This window comes from Simochromis diagramma, unplaced genomic scaffold, assembly GCF_900408965.1.
Source record: "Simochromis diagramma unplaced genomic scaffold, fSimDia1.1 OVJJ01000822.1, whole genome shotgun sequence".
In the NCBI taxonomy this organism is placed as follows: domain Eukaryota; kingdom Metazoa; phylum Chordata; class Actinopteri; order Cichliformes; family Cichlidae; genus Simochromis; species Simochromis diagramma.
In genome coordinates, this window is record NW_024387520.1 from 8470992 (window position 1) to 8488099 (window position 17108).

Below are 17108 nucleotides of genomic sequence, written 5' to 3' on the forward strand. Positions count from 1 at the left end.
GGGATTTTCCTGCACAACCATTTCTAGGGTTTATAGATAATAGTATGAAAAGCGAAGCTATGCAGATCTGATTGGAAGGCAGTAATAATTCCAACAACCTCTTGTTACAACCAGTATGTGCAGAAGAGCATCTCTTGTTGGCAACACATTGCCTGGTCCAATAAATCTAGATTTTTGCTCCAACATTCAGACTCAGAATGCTGCATAAATGAAAGTATGAATCCATCCTGTCTTTTATCAGTGGGTCAGGCTGCTGCTGGTGGTCTAATGGTTTTCTTGGCACACTTTCAACCCCACTTTACCACCTATTGTTTAAACACTGTTGCTGAGCACACTGTACGCCTCTTCTGATGGCTGCTTCCAGCAGGATAGTGCGCCATGTCACAAAACTCAGATCACTTCAAACTGGTTTCAGTGGGATCACTGTACTCAGGTGGCATCCACAGTCACTGCATATCAGTCCAATATAACATCTTAGGGATGTGGTGATTCTCATCTTGGACATGCAGCTGACAAATCTGAATTTATGTGATGTTGTCGCGTCATTGTGGCCCGAAATCTCTGAGGAATGTTTCAAGCTTCTTGACGGAACTGATCCAGAAAGCATTACAGCATTTTTGAAAGCAAAAGGGGGTCCAACCTAGTACCTGAGAGGTGTACCTATTAAAGTGTCCAGTGAGTGTGTTATGCTTCTACTCTTAAGGACCTCAAATATTTACCAGGTAGCCATACAACCTCTGAGAGGCTAACTTTTGGATTTATTTTCAACCACTGGTTCCCGCTTATAACAAAGAAAATGAGAGTTCAGCAGGAAGTAATTCTTGTACCGGTAATAAGGTCAGGAGAGAAGAAGGAAAAATGCTTACTTGTGCATGAAAACATGTCAAGGCTTGTTAGTGTGGAAAATAATGGGCTAATTGTTCAGTACCATTGAAAATAAACACGCAAAGGTTATTCAACACATACTGATACCCACGCTCTTATTCGTTTAATCACGCCAAGCCATGCTGATCCTGATCAGACCTTTCTGCCACAATAGCATATCTGCTCTTTTTTGCCAGTCTTTTTATAACTCCAGCACACGCCCAGTTTGAACCTTATGGGCAAAACCTATCACTCTGTTTTTCTCTCTCTCTCCCTCTCTCTCCAGATTTCCCAGCCACCCACACCCACCCGTACACTTGCACACACAAACACAAGACCTGTGAGCCAACTCACTGATCAATCACAGATGGAGGTCTGGCTATTGCAATTCCCACTGCAATAGACAGCTCCTCCCATTTAGCGCCCCCTTTCTGTCACTGCTCCAACTTCGCGACCACCACCTCTCGCTACGTGATAAAAAGCAGATCTCTTTTTTTTTTTAAGCAAGCCCCCCATCTGTGCCCACAGACACAGGGAGTTTTCTTAAAAGAATGATGAAAAAAAAGGATTTGGTACTTGTGAAGTAATGTTCAAAAAGAATTTCATTGCCTAGTAGAAGCAGTTTTATGTCCGCTCTTTTAAACTCATGGCAAAACGATGAAATAGCAATTCAAGATTGTGAATGTGCAGAACAGATTTATAGCCGTAGATTTAAAAAAAAAAATCTCGCCAAGATAAAGACAAAACAAAAAAAGCTGCTTTTATGGAATAAGTTAGTCTTTAAAAAGTCAAAGTGAATTTATTTCCCTCAAACAAGCTCTTCAGTTTAATAAATGGCTGAAATATTCTCCCTCCCCTACTGCAGGCAGTAATGTTAGTCATGCAGTGTCAGGGAAACTAAGACCTAAACTAAGACTGGGATCTTTGTAATGAGGGATATTCCTGCACAATATAGCAGATTTTTTGGTATCGATACCATACCAAGTACATACAGTCAGTGGGCTAAACAAAGTATTGATCCTCTCATGCTAGCATCGATGCAATACCAATATCAGCATTGATACTGTTGATTTGGAACAATCTACCCACCTCTAACAGTTGATCGTGCACACAGGAAGCTCAATAATTTTGGAGAGCACTATCAGTGTCACACTAGCTGGCAAGGAGGCTCATCATCTCATAGTGACAGTGCTTATTTTTCATTTAAAGAATTCATTTAGTTAAGTGCATCTATTTCTGTTGTTTATCCACACTCAGGATGCATCGATCTGGTGCTTATATAATAAGGAGTTATTGCCGTACTCTAATCGAATGGAAAGGGCAAACAAATGTATCCAATCAGCTGATTAACAGGTGTCGTCGTCATCATCTGAATCTTGGAATTTTCTCATGATAAGCACAAAATTAAAAATGCTTTTCTTTATGTATTGATAAAGATGTATGATTGCTTAAAATTTTCATGAGTTACAGTTTGCGTGAGTCGTCCCAAATAAAAGCTCTTTCTTTCTTGGCGTATCCTCAGCGTCGATATGTTTACATACCAAAAGAGGTGCAAGCTTTATCGGGGAACATCATCACCTAAAAATCTTATGTATTGTTAAACTTCACCACAAAGACTCTAAATATGCAGCCCTTTGACTTTTTTTTTTTAAATGTGAATGTGTCATTGCTCTGAAGCAGACCAGAAAACAGAGAAACATTGCAGTGGTTCCATGTGAAACCCCTTTGGATATAAACTTGTGAATTCATGCATGTGAAGCTGGTGATAAAAAGGGGGGAGGGGATCACTTTTTCTTTTCTTCTTTTCTTTTGAGTCGACTTCATATCAGCGATACAGTACATCTGCAAATCAAAACCATCTCGCTGACTTTTAGAGCTGTTTAATTGTTCCTGGTTTTCCTCACACCCAGCGTGACTATCAACACTCGTCTCGTTGTTTTCGATGTCTACCTCCGAGGCTGAGCTGGGACCACAGCTGCATGTCTTTTTACATTTCCCCTGACAGCATGATCTCACTCATGGCCAGTTGTGTTATGCTGCATGGATTTTTGTTGTTGCTCCTCGTGCTGTGTGTGTGGATCAACCTAAGTCTGGACTCTGATTGAAAAGCTGTGTTACAGCAGCGGCGCGGCCTGCGCCTCATCGCAGTCACAGGATGTGTAATGCTTTAGTTTATACTGAGTAGAAGATTTTTTTTTCTCAGGCTCCGTGTGTGTTTGTGTGACTGAGGAATGTTCCACCATACCTCGTTGTGCGTTGCCCAGACATAGTGCAATAAAATATTTCCTTCCCTTACTAAATTTAACAGCAGTCAGTTCAGCTTTCTAAGCTTATACATGTACGGCCTCTTTGTTTTTATGCAGAGCAGCTGAGCCACTGTCAAACCCTGTGCACCTCACAGGCCTACTCTAAAAGGTGAAGGTGATTTTAAATTATGCCTTTCAGTTTTGCAAAAGCAAGATTGATCATTGTTTTTATGACGCTCGCTGCAAAATAAATACGTGTACCAAATCCAGAAATTGCAGCCCAAATTACACCTCAGCTCTCTGCGTTTCAAAACGATTTGGAACATTTCAGGGAACGGGAGACGAACGCTCCTTTTCTCTTCTCACGCTCACACCGCTCTGTAATTTCTCTCTGGTTTTTAAATTTAGCACAACTGAAACTGTCCGATTACTCTTGCGGCCGCATTTTGTTGTATCAGTGCTGGATGGATGGAATGAGTGGGTGAAGCAGGACTGACCTCAAGCTCTAGAGGATAGTAGTAGATATAAAAAAAACAAAAAAATGTTTTAAGACTGAGGTCAAGATTGCTGTTACGTTAGCTCAGACTCAATTTGTTTCATTGTTGTCAGGGTTCCACGATTTTGTGCTGTTTCTGAGTTTTTAATCCTTAGTTAATATTAACTTCGTTGAGTTTCTGTTCCTGTTTTTTTTCTGTGTGAAGGAGTTTTCTCTGGTTCACTTTCTAGTTTTACTTCTTCGGCTTCTAGCTCTGCTACACGTGGAAGGCCTAAAAAACTCCACAGAGGACAGACAGGCTGGCACTTCTGTATAAATTGCTGGGTTGTGTATGATGTGTGTTATTTTTATCCTTCATTGTCTCACCCAAAAACCACGGATGGATGGATGGATGGTGATCAAAACCATAAAGATGAAGATCTGATTTGGTTTAGAGGGATATGTGCGTCAGACAGCAGCCGCTGATTATCACTTTTATTCTGAAGGTGGTGTGTATGCCTGGTAGAGATGTGCTGCCATGAGCAAGACAGGAATGGGTTGTCCTAACTTCCTCCCCTCCGGTCACGGCAGATGGCATTCCCTCCCTGAGCCTGCTGCAGGTTTCTTCCTGTAAAAAGGGAGTTTTTCCTTCCCACTGTCGCCAAGTGCTTACTGATAGGTGGTCGTTTGTTTGTTGGAGTTTTCTCTGTATTACTGTAGGGTCTTTACCTTACAATATAAAGTGCCTTGAGGCGACTGTGAGTGTTAGTCAGTCCAGGATGTACAACAGCCTCTAATATCAGCTTATAAAGGCTCCAGTGCATCTAGTACATGACTGAAAAGATGGAAGTTACAGGTGCAAGAATTGATCCAACACCAACAGCTCTAAAGCTGGAGTCTTTCAATTCAAGCCCTCTGTGAATGGCTTCATGCAGTGTTGATTAAGGCTTTCAGCACTTAGTAAATGTCTCTTTACTCCTCCTGAGTTTAAGCGTGAAGCGAAGCACTGGTGGACCAATGTGATGCATCACCTTAACATTTAACGTATCTGAAAAGAGTCCAGATAAACTTTTTAGAGGAAAGATTAAAGTCTGACAAAGTGAGCTATTGACCGCAAAGACATTTTCTTGTTAGAACTGAGTTCCCTAATGTTTGTGGAAATGCTCCCACAGCCAGAAGGTGGAGACAGAATTTCCACTCTGCTGATTTCATGCTTAATTCAGAGTTTACCCACTTTACTGTTGGCATTAAGTTAAGAAATGTTTATTTGTTTATTTTTGCTTTTAAGTATTTTAACAGTGCATTATGCTGTATAAAAATAAATGTGAAATGAGTCTGTTTTGAGTAATTTAATGACTGCTTCTCTTGGTCATGACTCAGTTTATACAACTATTCACTGTGGCAGTGGAGAAAATCCCACCTAAACCCTGAACAAAGTAACAGGATGTGTGATTAAGCCAAATAATACCTCACTGTTTTTTTTTTTTTTTTCTTACAAATTCAGTGACAGTAGCTAATCTCCTGACAAAAATGTTATCAGAGTCTTTTGGGGAAAAATATTTAAAATATCTAATCAGGTAACAGTTTATTACATAATCTTCTTATGAGAAGAAGAAGATAGGAAAGCTATCGACTGCAAAAAAAAAAAAAAATCTGCCAAATCAAAGACTTGGATTTATGGGAGCAGCTACAACTGCTTTTAACACATTATTATTATTATTATTATTATTATTATTATTATTATTATTATTATTATTATTATTATTATTATTATTATTATTATTATTATCAAAAGAAGCGGTATGACTGTCCATACCCACCCACCCACCCAAAGAAAAAGCCAGAAACAAGCATGCGCCAGCATATGCTTCATATCCCAAAAGTTATATCAGTGTCGCAATAGCTTCAAACAGGACCGAGCCCCTGCTCTCCTAAGTGATAATCCTCCGCATAACCCGTTGCACCGTCACATCCTATTCTACTCACGCAATCAGGTCTGAAAAGACCTCTGATTGGCTCCTTCACAGACTCCGTGTGCGTGGAGTTGGGTTCTCTCCTGAAATTCGTGAATGGCAATATGCTGAAAGGTTGTTTTGATTTCTTGTCCGGTTACAGCAAAACTGTGTTGCCTTCTCCAGCTGTAAGATTTTTAAAGGTTTTACTAAGAAACTTGTGAATTGGGATAAATTGCTAAGTATGAATCATGCCTGCCTGCCTTTTGTTGTGCTTTAAGTCATTTGTCCACATTGATGCATCAATAATTGCTATTAAATAATATTATATTAGATGTTATATATGCAAGCATTTGTATCTACATTAATTACATTTAACTGATAAATCTATTGCATGCTTAAATAACTAAGAATTTTAAATAGTTAGTTTAAAATTCTGGCAATTTTAACTGGCATATCCGATATGTTTGAAACCACAGGCAGCTACAACAGACACTGTAGTGGGACATTGTAACAAAGAGGCACCAGAAACATCTTGTCTATCTATGATTTATCAGCCTCTCTCTCCCAGGCTCTTCTCCTTTATCAGCCTGTCACTCTGCATCACTCTCCTGTCACTAGTTTTTCCTCTCCCTTATTCCTCCCTGTTCTGCTCGCCTTACAAGGCTCAAAGTGACTTCCAGGGCGGTGTTTCCTGGCCCTCTGTTGTTAATAAAGACTTGGAGCGCCAGCTGCAGTCTTGGCTGGTAGATGCTGAGGCCCCGGGGCACTGGGGAAACAACAGCGTGCTCTCAAAGCTCGACCAGATCTCAAAGTACATTTTAAGCGCTCACCAGTGACTTTCGGGGTCCTGCATCTCTCCTCAGATATCAGCTGGAAAATGCAAACTGGACACACCACAAAACAGTTGTTAGAGCAGGAACATGGCCAAGAAGCGCGCTCATACTGTATGTGTGATGGTCTGTTAGTTAATGTATGTTTCACTTGTGTCTGGTATGCATCAGGGTTTGATGATTAGTGTTTGAAGCTGAGTTTACATTGTATTGTTAATAAGAATAATTAGTCTTCCTATGCTCTACAAAGCCCCAGTTAGAGCAGATATGGCCCTTTAGTGGTGGACTTCCAGTGGGCAAGTTGCAGTTTTTCTTATTTCCATCTGCTTTCATTTACACCCAGTAAGAAAAAAAAAGAGCATATTAGAGCCCACAGGAGACCAGTAAATTCATCCACGGGGTTGCTTGCAGATCACCAGAGCTGGCCAGCTGCTGGTGATGACGGGGTACTTTCTAAGCGCTCTCATGGCTCTTGCCCTGCTTGCTGTAATGGGCCACATAAATAGCTAATTGTTAAATCCATCTCGGGGGTCGCAATACACGATGAGTAAGGAGGTGAATCTGCGAAACAGGCAGAATGAGAGCACGCCGTGACATCTAGGTATCATGCTATGCTTTTGTAATATGAATCTCGGGCCCTATGGGCCATTTAGACAGCCTGACTGTCAGTTTCACTCTCACTCTCACTTTTTCCAGGAGGAAATAGTACAGACACACTCCATGTAATCATATAGTTGTTGAGTCTGAGAGGAAAGGCAACAGTGCCTATGAAGAGGTGTGCAACACTTAGTGTTGTTTTCCTCAGCTGACAGATTGAGGAGGGTAGTGGTTTGACCCGTAATCAGGGCCAAGTCCCAATTACTGCAGTCTTGCACTGTAGCCATTAGCTCACTGTCTCTGGAGGCTCCAAATCTCATTTTAAGGGAATGACTCAGAAAAAGTGATTTATAATCGAATAAGATTCTCGAAGACAGCAGGGATTTTCGCTCAGCGTGCTAATCACCTTAAGCGAGTGACGATCTGCACTTTGTCTTTCCCAGCGAATGATCTCAGATCTCCTTAGCTGTCATGTTTTACGCTGGTCATTTAAGCAGCAATGAAGAATTTATTGTTACTTTAATATTGCTTAATGTGTGCATTGAACACAGAGGTAGAAAGATCGAAAAGTCAAGCAGCCTGTAAGAAATAATGATGCTGACTGCTGTCTAAAATATTCTAGTTTATACACACAAACAGTCCACAAGCAGGCACGTCCTCATCTCACACACTTCTCTTACTCTCTGCCTTTTTGACTTTTTTATTTTCAGACTAAAGAGCAACAGGACCAAGTACAGAATCAGAGCAATAAAGTCTTCCTCTACTGTGCCTTCTTGGACTACAGGTGGGTTTGTGTTCATGATTTCGACACAGAACTTCTGAATTATCCATTCAGATCCAGCTCCAAAGGGATTTTTATCTTGATTGTTCACTCGTTGCATGCATTTCTTTCTCGAGTCTTTAAATCATAAGAAATCACTGGTGATTGGAAGAAGGTGGTGGGGTTTTTTTTTTTTCTTTTACTCTTTCAAATCAGAAACATCCAGTTTTACACGTGTCGCTGTTTCGGCTTCTTGAGCCACAGCCCTCAATGTAAAACAAAGAAAAAAAAAGCTGAAGCTCTGATATGCGGAGCCAAAACACTTTTTGCTAAGCTTAACTCATTTTTAAAAATAGGGAGTCCAATACGTTGGATTCAAACACATCCTTCTCCTACTCCACTTTGCCCTGAAGCTTAAGAAAAATGAGAATAATTGGGTCGCCCTGTCAGATTGCACTAATAAAGTCAACTTAATCTCTGTGTGCCTCCCACGGGGGGGATATTGGATTATACTGAGTGCACCCTCTCAGCAGCGTTCCAGTAAAGAATTGCCCCGTCTGTTTCTCTGTATCCTGTTTGTTCTAGTTTTTTATGTTTGATCTTGCATTAGATACATTTCCTCTGCTAACAGCACCTAATTGTCATTCATTTCAGTTCTAAAGAGGGAGTATGGTCCAACAAAGGCTGCGTGCGCGCACATGGAAACATGACGTACTCCGTGTGTTTGTGCAACCACCTTACCAACTTCGCCATCCTCATGCAAGTTGTGCCCTTAAAGGTATGAATGTTCTGGCTGCTCTTCAAAATGTTCTTCAAAAGTCTGAATATTAGGCAGCATTTGCAACAGATCTCATTTTTATTTTGTTGTTTTGAAGGAGTTCAACACAGTTTGATGTTTGTAGTCTTCAGCTTTGTATGTTTCTCCTATTTGTACTGAAGCTTCTAATCTCACCAGACTCCAGACTTTTATCAGCACGCCGCCTGGTAGCCAGTAACTCATTCTTCTATTTTTCTTGTTCAGTGGTGGTTTGCAAACACATTTTTGGTGGTATAACTGCAAGTAGTAGTGTTTTACATACTATCAGACTCCTGCAACAACAAAGGAAGATGTATATTTTAAGAAAACAATAAAACATTTTAAAATCATTTAAAATTATTACAGTTTAATGGAAGACTGAGAAGTGAAAATGGAATCTCTGTAAAATATAATATTCAAGTGCAGACAGAGCCAGTGGCAGACACCTGGGCCAGGTGATGTGGAAGCCAGGCAACTTGGTCGGTGCACTCTGCAAGCAACTTTACAAGTGAATGCGCAGCATGAGTGAGTGAAAGGATGGAGCCACTACATTACGCCATCCAACAAATCAGTTGGATGGCGTTCCTTCAGTTCAGCCGTGTTTAAAAGTGTATCCCTCTCACCAAGACACAAAATACGCTGGTTAGAAGAGTAAGTAAACAGGAAGCAGTGGTTTACCAGTGCCTTCTTTACTTCTCTATCAAACCATTAGTTTCACTGGTGGTTTGATAGAGAAGCGCTTTGAGCAACCATGATTTGTGTGGTTGTTTTAGGTCACTGAACGGGTCAGTGGAGCATTCCTCAAAGTTATGGGCTCTCAAGGGGCAAATAAACACAAATCTCTTTAAACCATCCTTCATTTCTTTTTTTGTTTTCTCTTTTTCACGTTTACATCATCTGCACGTGGAGCACTTAAAAGCACAAAACCTGTGCATGATTTTTTCCTCTTATCTAACTCTATTGCATCCAAGAATACAAACCCATGGGAGTATGGTTAGCATCCACAATGGCTTCTTAAAATAGAAAAAGCATACTTCTTATTGCAGCTTAAGTGCGCCAGTGCTGTATTTATGGCACACGAGTCTATTTGATGCTATGCTTTCCCTTAGCAAGTCTCTAATTAGTGGGCTGCCTCATCCCTCAGTTGCAAGGGAACATCTCACGTATCCCAGTTCTGGATGGCTGAGACTCCTCTACTCTTGTAATGACAAGGCACATGAGTAGACAGTTAATGGAAAATTAAACCCAAACACTCAAAATAGCCTGGAATCCAAAACAACATCAACACACTGGGCTGGACGCACACTGCGTCGATTATAAACATTTTTGCTTTTGCTCAAAATATAAAAATCGGTGTTTAATCTTTTGCAATGGCTTTAAGAGGACATTACCTCAAAAACTTGTGAACAAAACATGTAAACAAAAGCAGAATATATAGTTTTGTGATCAAGAATCATTTTAATTGCAACATCTGTGCTATCCTATTTGACATGAGAGGTTATAAATAACTTTTTGAGGCTATGATATTGTGCCCACTTGTGGAAGTACTAATGGTGTTTGTTAGTCTTGTGTTCACAGTAATAAACTCTAGAGACTCCCTTTGTTGAAAAAGGATGCACTAGATTTGGATGTATGTGGGATGGCACATGTACCAACACTCCATGTGCTGTGTTGTCAGATCTGATGCTGACAATGCCTCTCTCCACAGATTTCTACTGGCCACAAGGTGGCACTATCAACCATCGGTTACGTTGGCTGCTCTATTTCCATCTTCTGCCTTGCCATCACTCTGGTCACCTTTGCAGTCTTATCGTAAGTATTACTTTTTAAACAGTAAGTAAATTTACAAGAACTCAGTGGAATTACCTTTTTTTCCCTTCATATGTGGCCAAAGACATGTAGTGTGATGAGTCAGGTGTCAGAATCTGGAATGTTTAAATACAACAAAGCCTTTTTTTTTATTACCATAGTAGTCTATGAAGTTATACTGTAGTTAAGTATTTTTCCTTTTGCTTCTTTTCAGGTCAGTGAGTACCATCCGTAACCAGCGCTACCACATCCACGCCAACCTCTCCTTCGCCATCCTGGTGGCAGAGATCTTACTGCTGATCAGCGCTCGCTTTGACCCTGGCACGGTACGTACACGGCACAGTGACTGCTTGATGATTGCAGCATAATGATGACAGGAGTGGCAGTGGTTTTAATGGTTTTACAGCTGTTACTATGACAAGGATAGAAATACATCATGTTGAAAATGATGAGAAGTATAGAAAGCAGTATAAAAATGAGGGTTTAAGAAAAAAATACACATTAAAAGAGACAGTTTTGATCTTTTCCCAGCTGCCATGTAAGGTTATGGCTGTCCTGCTACACTTCTTCTTTCTGAGTGCTTTTGCCTGGATGTTGGTGGAGGGCCTTCACCTGTACAGTATGGTGATCAAGGTGTTCGGCTCTGAAGACAGCAAACACTTCTACTACTATGGCATTGGCTGGGGTGGGTCTGTCTTGCTTCTTTTTTTTTTTTCTTTTTTTGAAAATATGTATTTAAAAAAGATAACTATTCAGTAATATTTTCCTCATTTCTGTCCTTACATCATCTTATTTTATTGTCACAAATCTGATCCAAAGCCCTGCCTCTACCCTGGGCGACCTCATCTAAAGATGATTTCCTTAAAATTGATCTTTCTTTGTCAAATATAATAAAAACAGCTGTAGCAGTGTTGAATAAGTCAACTTTAAGGTTCACTACATTCCAGTCTATCTTTTAGGTGTCATCATTTTTGTGAGCTCGAGTGTGATGGACAGAAAAAACAAATCTGGAACATACGTGTCCCATCTCTGGCTGCTGGGGAACGCCTCTCTTACATGTTGAACCCATTTGTGGAAAAACATCGGCTTTTTTTAATTACTTCCTTTCTTCTGGCTAGAGTATTTTTTTCATTTTGTGTTTTTTTTTTTTTTTTTTTTTTTTTTTTTACTGCACATTACTCACTTGAGACTTCTTCCCTGTCAGCTTCAAGTACAGTTGTTATCAAAAGAAAGTAAATACATGCTTTTATAAAGAATTATTTCTCTGTTACGCTGTGATAAAGGCTTTCAACTACTTCATCCTTCATTTCCTCACTCGAAGTAAAAAATTCCTCCCAGCATAGTGTCCTCAAAACCTTTGGACCTCAGAGGCCAAGAGATCAAAGCAGTGAAATCTAAGGACTTGTTTTCAAGGAAACAAGCAATTAGCAGCACCGCGGAGAAATAAAAACCTCTACAGGGAGTTTATACAGGCCCGGGTCCTGCACAGTTCCAAAGTGTTTGCAATGAAGTTTATCCTGTGGAGCTTTGACAACAAGGCAAAGAAAGGAAATGGGAAAGGAAAAAAACTCTGCAAGCAATCACCGTTGGATTTAAAACAAAACATTTATATTTGTAGGCATTTCTATGGCATTTATCTAACATAATGTACAGTAAGGTACAGTTAGAACATGTAAACTGTAACAAATATGTGTTTTATATACTATAATTACCACAAACTAAAATATACAGCATACTATAATAAAGCTGCCATGCTATTCTATGTGTAGGTACTGTACGCAACCCCCATTTGAGGAGTGTATGGAGGAAATAGGTGTCTATGGTGCTGCTATTACTGAATATGTGTTTGTTTGTTTTTTTGGACCAGGTTCTCCGTTCTTGATCTGTGTCGTGTCCATGACATCAGCACTTGACAGTTATGGAAAAGTTGATAAGTAAGTATAAAAAAGAAATCTTTGGGGAAATGTACTTTACTCCATTAAGGCTCTTTGCAGTTGCATAATAGTGACATCACCTGTGTGCAAGAAATTGCAAACAGAAATTGTTATTTAAAAGCATTTGGTTACCAGTGTGTTGCTCCATGTTTGCATTGCAACATTATTTCCTTTTTGCTCTGAGGGAAAACAATCCAAAGTCTAAATGAAGGAGGTATCCTCAGCTCGGATGCATAATTTACTGTGGGCAGAGAATACTGAAGTTTTCAGCTGGCTTTTCCGTGAAAACCATTCCAAAAACAGAGAAATTCCAGTGCATGTTAAAATGCCTACTACACTAAAATACTTACTTAATTTGATTGAATCACATTGTTGAAACTTTATATTAAGGTCAGATAAAGTTTTACACTTTTTTGTTGTTGTTTTTTTTGTATAATTGAACAGCAAGTCACAGAGAACGGTATAAAAGAAAGAAAAAAGATCAAAATTTTCAATTCAAAATTATTGCGAGTTGGTCATCAAAATTTTGATATACCAAACGTGAAATTTTGAGACATTGTGGATGGCAAAAAAAAAAAGTTTGTCCTTTTTAGTGGTGACAAAAAGCATCGTGGGCATGTTAAAATAGAGCCAACCTTTTACTTGTGAACTGTGGATTCCTCTTTAGTAAAGATTACTGTGAGAGACCATGAGTTGTTTACTTATTTAGAGCAAAGTGGCTCTAAAGTCATATTAAAGATACATTTTGGCCTACATGTTATGTGTATAAATGCTCTCTTTTTATATGATATACAGTAGTGTTGGTTTCTTGTTGTGGTATTTGTCGTCATCCTGGACCTACTAGAAAACATTGTTATACAGTTATACATGAATAGACTACATAAACACTGACTAAAAATCTTTTGGGGTTGGAATGTGATTATCAAATAATCGTCAGTAAAAGCCTTTCAACATTTCTTCCATTGGATAATCTTGTTTTTGTCTTCGATCTTTTTGAACACTGTCTCATCTGTTTATTTCAGCTGCTGGCTGTCACTGCAGAACGGAGCCATCTGGGCATTTGTGGCACCGGCTCTTTTTGTGATTGTGGTGAGAAATTTGCAAAAGTTTCCTTTTGTTGTTTTACACGAGTCACAATTTGTCACCTAATTTACAAAAAGTCTGTTTTCTGTTCAAACACGGCTTTGTTTCAGGTAAACATTGGCATTCTGATATCCGTGACCAGGATCATATCTCGAATCAGCGGAGAGAATTACAAGGTTCATGGAGACGCCAATGCAGTCAAGTGAGGGGTTTTTTGTTTATTGTTTTTTTACATAATCAGGCTAATTATTGTATTATTATCAAATGCTGATATTTGAATAAAAATTCATAACATAACCATGTTATCTCTTGGATTGTCTCCAGGCTGACCATAAAGGCAGTAGCTGTGCTTCTGCCTATACTTGGCATTTCCTGGATCTTTGGTGTTCTCGCGGTCAACACACAGTCTTTGCCATTCCTTTATATATTTGCAGTTTTCAACTCATTACAAGTAGGTTCTTTACAATATGATCAATGTTAGATTTTGTAACGCTATTTCTAAAACTATGTATAAATTCTTTTCTCTCCTTTAGGGGTTCTTTGTCTTCTTATTTCACTGTCTTCTCAACTCTGAGGTATAATGCTGAATATGTTTTCACTTCCCCACACACAAACAACTAGAATTTCATATTATGTATATGTTATTAGATATTTAGTCTAAATAGCAAGAAGGGGGACAAAGTTCTCTGCTGTAACAACTTCTAACTTGTGATGAATGCACAGCATACTTTGCCTCATATTTCTCAGTGTTTGTGATGGATTTACTTCTTACTGTAGGTCAGAGCTGCTTTCAAACACAAAACCAAGGTCTGGTCTCTTACCAGCAGCTCCATCCGAAACATTAATGTGAAGCCCTTCAACTCTGACATAGTGAGTCCTGATCATGGGGAAAAAAGAACAGATAAAGCAAAAATGGCTGCTTGAGTCTGACTTTCTCTCTGTTTTTGTTGTTTTATAGATGAATGGACACAAGGAGGGTGTAACTCCCACCAAGATGAACACATGGGACAAGAGCACCAACTCAGCCAACCGCATTGACCTCTCTGCCGTGTAGAACCCCACATCACTATTTCCGCCTGTGGTGGGAGAGCAGTCTGAAGCCCCCAGAGTGTCCTCCCACGTTATTATGTAATGAATTGGACAGTGGTCTGCTTAAGTTTAAAATGTCACCAAAAGAGGTGTTTTGTAGCTACGCGATAGCTTCATCTTTAAAGACAAACAGATTCTTAGGACTGTGCCTTACTATCCACTCAAAATAACATGCTGCGTTCCCAAAAAGAAAACCAGAAGGAGAAAGAAGGATCTGTGAAGTTATTAGAAAGATCCATGAGCGTAGCTCGAGGCCTGATGATGAAACTCTGTAGTGTAGCATGTCAGCTTGTCTACCTGCATACTGTACTGTAGATAGGGGAGCTAGGGTTAGATGGCACAGCTTTTATGTATGTTTAGTACATATGTAGAATGAAAAAAGGAAGTTATTTTTGATGCCAAGGGTGTACTTACTGTTCGCACTCAAAGAGTAACATTTATTAATATTTTTTATGACAAGAAAGAAAGAAATAATTGAAAATATTAACTTTATCTCTGGGCATCGAATGTCGTTTTCAAAAATTTCAGAATCTCTGTTGGTTGTACTTATTTTTTCTACAACTCCACAAAGTTATCTCTACCTACTAGCTAGCTAGCATAGCTTAGCACAAAAACGGGAAGCTAGCTAGCTTGAACAAAGGAGACGAAATTCACCTACCAGACACCACTAATGAGGCTCATTTGTTAAATATGTACAAAAACAGATGTAAAAATAACAAGCTGTAGCTTTACAGTCATGTGCCAGATTTAGCGGCATCCATCTTTCTGACGAATCTGTTCTCTGCCAGACTAGTTTGCTGCTGTTTAGCTGTAGACTCAAGAGCAGTGGTGTCTAATCTTTTTATGTAACTCTTGGCAAGAAAGCAAACGAGCTTATCTTCCAAAATGTCAACCTGTTTATTTGAATCACAGGGACGTGCTTATCATAGCCTAAGCTGTCTCACATGATAAAATAGTGCAATTACATCCAATGAAACGCAGTAATAGGCTAAGTATTTTCAAGATATAGCTGAGTAAAAAACAAAACCATGCCATCGGATAGAAAAAGACCAAGGAAAGTTTCTGTTTTCCTTTAACTTAGTGTTATATTTATGTTTTAAAAACTATGACAAAGTGGTTTGACCAACAGGCAACAGAATTCATCATCATAAGGGACACATTGTAAATTTTATCTAGGTGAAACCTTTTTTATATTCACACGATAAACACAGCTTTAATTCAGTTCTGGTGATGGCACAACACAATAACGGCATAATAACCATGGATGATGTAAAAGTGGATTAGAATCTTATAACGTATTTATTTATTTTGTGAATCTGAATTTATCTTTATCTTGTCTTCTGCAAAGTGTCACAGCTCAACAATCAGTATGTTCTTATGTTAAATTTGTGTGTCTGTTACTGTTTAAAATGAATAAAATGAATTGACTGGCACAGTTGCAGTACCTCACATCTTAGTAAGCTGCCATATATTATTTTTTTCATGGAATAATGAAGACTAGTTGTGTATCGAACACCGTTCTGTGAAGTTTTGATTTCGTGTTTAGCCTCGTCTGTTGCTATTTCTTCTATAACAGAGGGACTGGATAAGGTTATTGCTTTTTTTTTTCTTACTATACTGTGAGAATTAGGGGAGATCACATTATTTAAAACATCATCGATCTTACACTGAGACATCAATAAGTTTCCTAGAATAGGATTTACTGTAAGTCACAGATTTAAAATGAAATATTTCAGTACTCCCAAGCATGTTTGTGATCTTTGATGTTTGTTGTCTTACGGTACTATGGTTTGAGCTTTCGGTTATCTTTATTAAAAACCTTTTAGTATAAGAAATCAGTGTGTACTTAAATAAATGATTTTCAGCATTATAAAAACATATTTATATGACTTATGGGACAGTTTTGGTGGATACAAGTGTGCGCACCTATTATTTACACTTTTATAAAATTAATTTTTGGCAAGAATGATTTTCTGTCAGACAAAAACTGCATTTCACAGAAGTACAAGAAAAACTGCTAAACACTATTGCTTTTTTAAATGTATTAAAGAGTGACTGAAGATACATACTTGATTTGATTACATCACATTGCTGAAACTTTATTTTAAGTTCAGATAAAGATACATGTTGATTTAAATTTCACTGAACTAACACTGAACCTTGCTATGACCAAATCCTGTTTAAATTCAAGAAATTGGTTGTTGTTTTTTTGCTATTGCTTTGTGTGGCCATAGAGAAAATATTAGCAGAGAAACTCTTCATTTGAATGCGTGATGGTCATTTACCATTTGTTAACAACTGAACTGCTAATTACAGAGCTTAAAGAGCTTAACCCCCTGTGGGCACTGGGCCGTGGGGTTGGATTTAATCGCGGGAGGCCAAGAGCCTTTGTGATAATGAATGCATATTAGTTGGGGGAGGAAAGATTGAGTTTATCTCACTAAGTGAGGTTAAATGCAGTGGATTTTATTGTAACAGAATGCTATTCATGTCTCTACTCTAGTAGTCCTCCACAGCATAACATTAGTATTTGATTTTTATTTTCTGTAATTAAAAATACAGCAAGTAACGAAGAACTGTGTTGAAGCTTGTTTCTTCAATTGAAAAAAAAGTTTCTCAGAGTTAAGTTGACATGTTATTATTCAACCTAATTTCTACGTTTTTAATGAT

The 17108-nt window shown here is 38.7% G+C and overlaps 1 protein-coding gene across 5 annotated transcripts in view; it reads left to right on the forward strand.

Moving 5' to 3' along the window:
* adgrd1 (adhesion G protein-coupled receptor D1) overlaps positions 1-15887 on the forward strand; it is a 31170-nt gene extending 15283 nt beyond the window's left edge. For all 5 annotated transcript variants that reach the window (XM_040019310.1, XM_040019311.1, XM_040019313.1 and 2 more), the window contains 12 exons: positions 7678-7751; positions 8382-8505; positions 10232-10335; positions 10547-10658; positions 10864-11017; positions 12200-12266; positions 13289-13355; positions 13460-13551; positions 13674-13800; positions 13883-13924; positions 14127-14219; positions 14308-15887. In XM_040019310.1, coding sequence (XP_039875244.1) covers positions 7678-7751; positions 8382-8505; positions 10232-10335; positions 10547-10658; positions 10864-11017; positions 12200-12266; positions 13289-13355; positions 13460-13551; positions 13674-13800; positions 13883-13924; positions 14127-14219; positions 14308-14403 — 1152 coding nt within the window. In that variant the 3' untranslated portion in view covers positions 14404-15887. The remainder of the gene's footprint in view (positions 1-7677; positions 7752-8381; positions 8506-10231; positions 10336-10546; positions 10659-10863; positions 11018-12199; positions 12267-13288; positions 13356-13459; positions 13552-13673; positions 13801-13882; positions 13925-14126; positions 14220-14307) is intronic.
* Positions 15888-17108: the final 1221 nt, after the last annotated feature.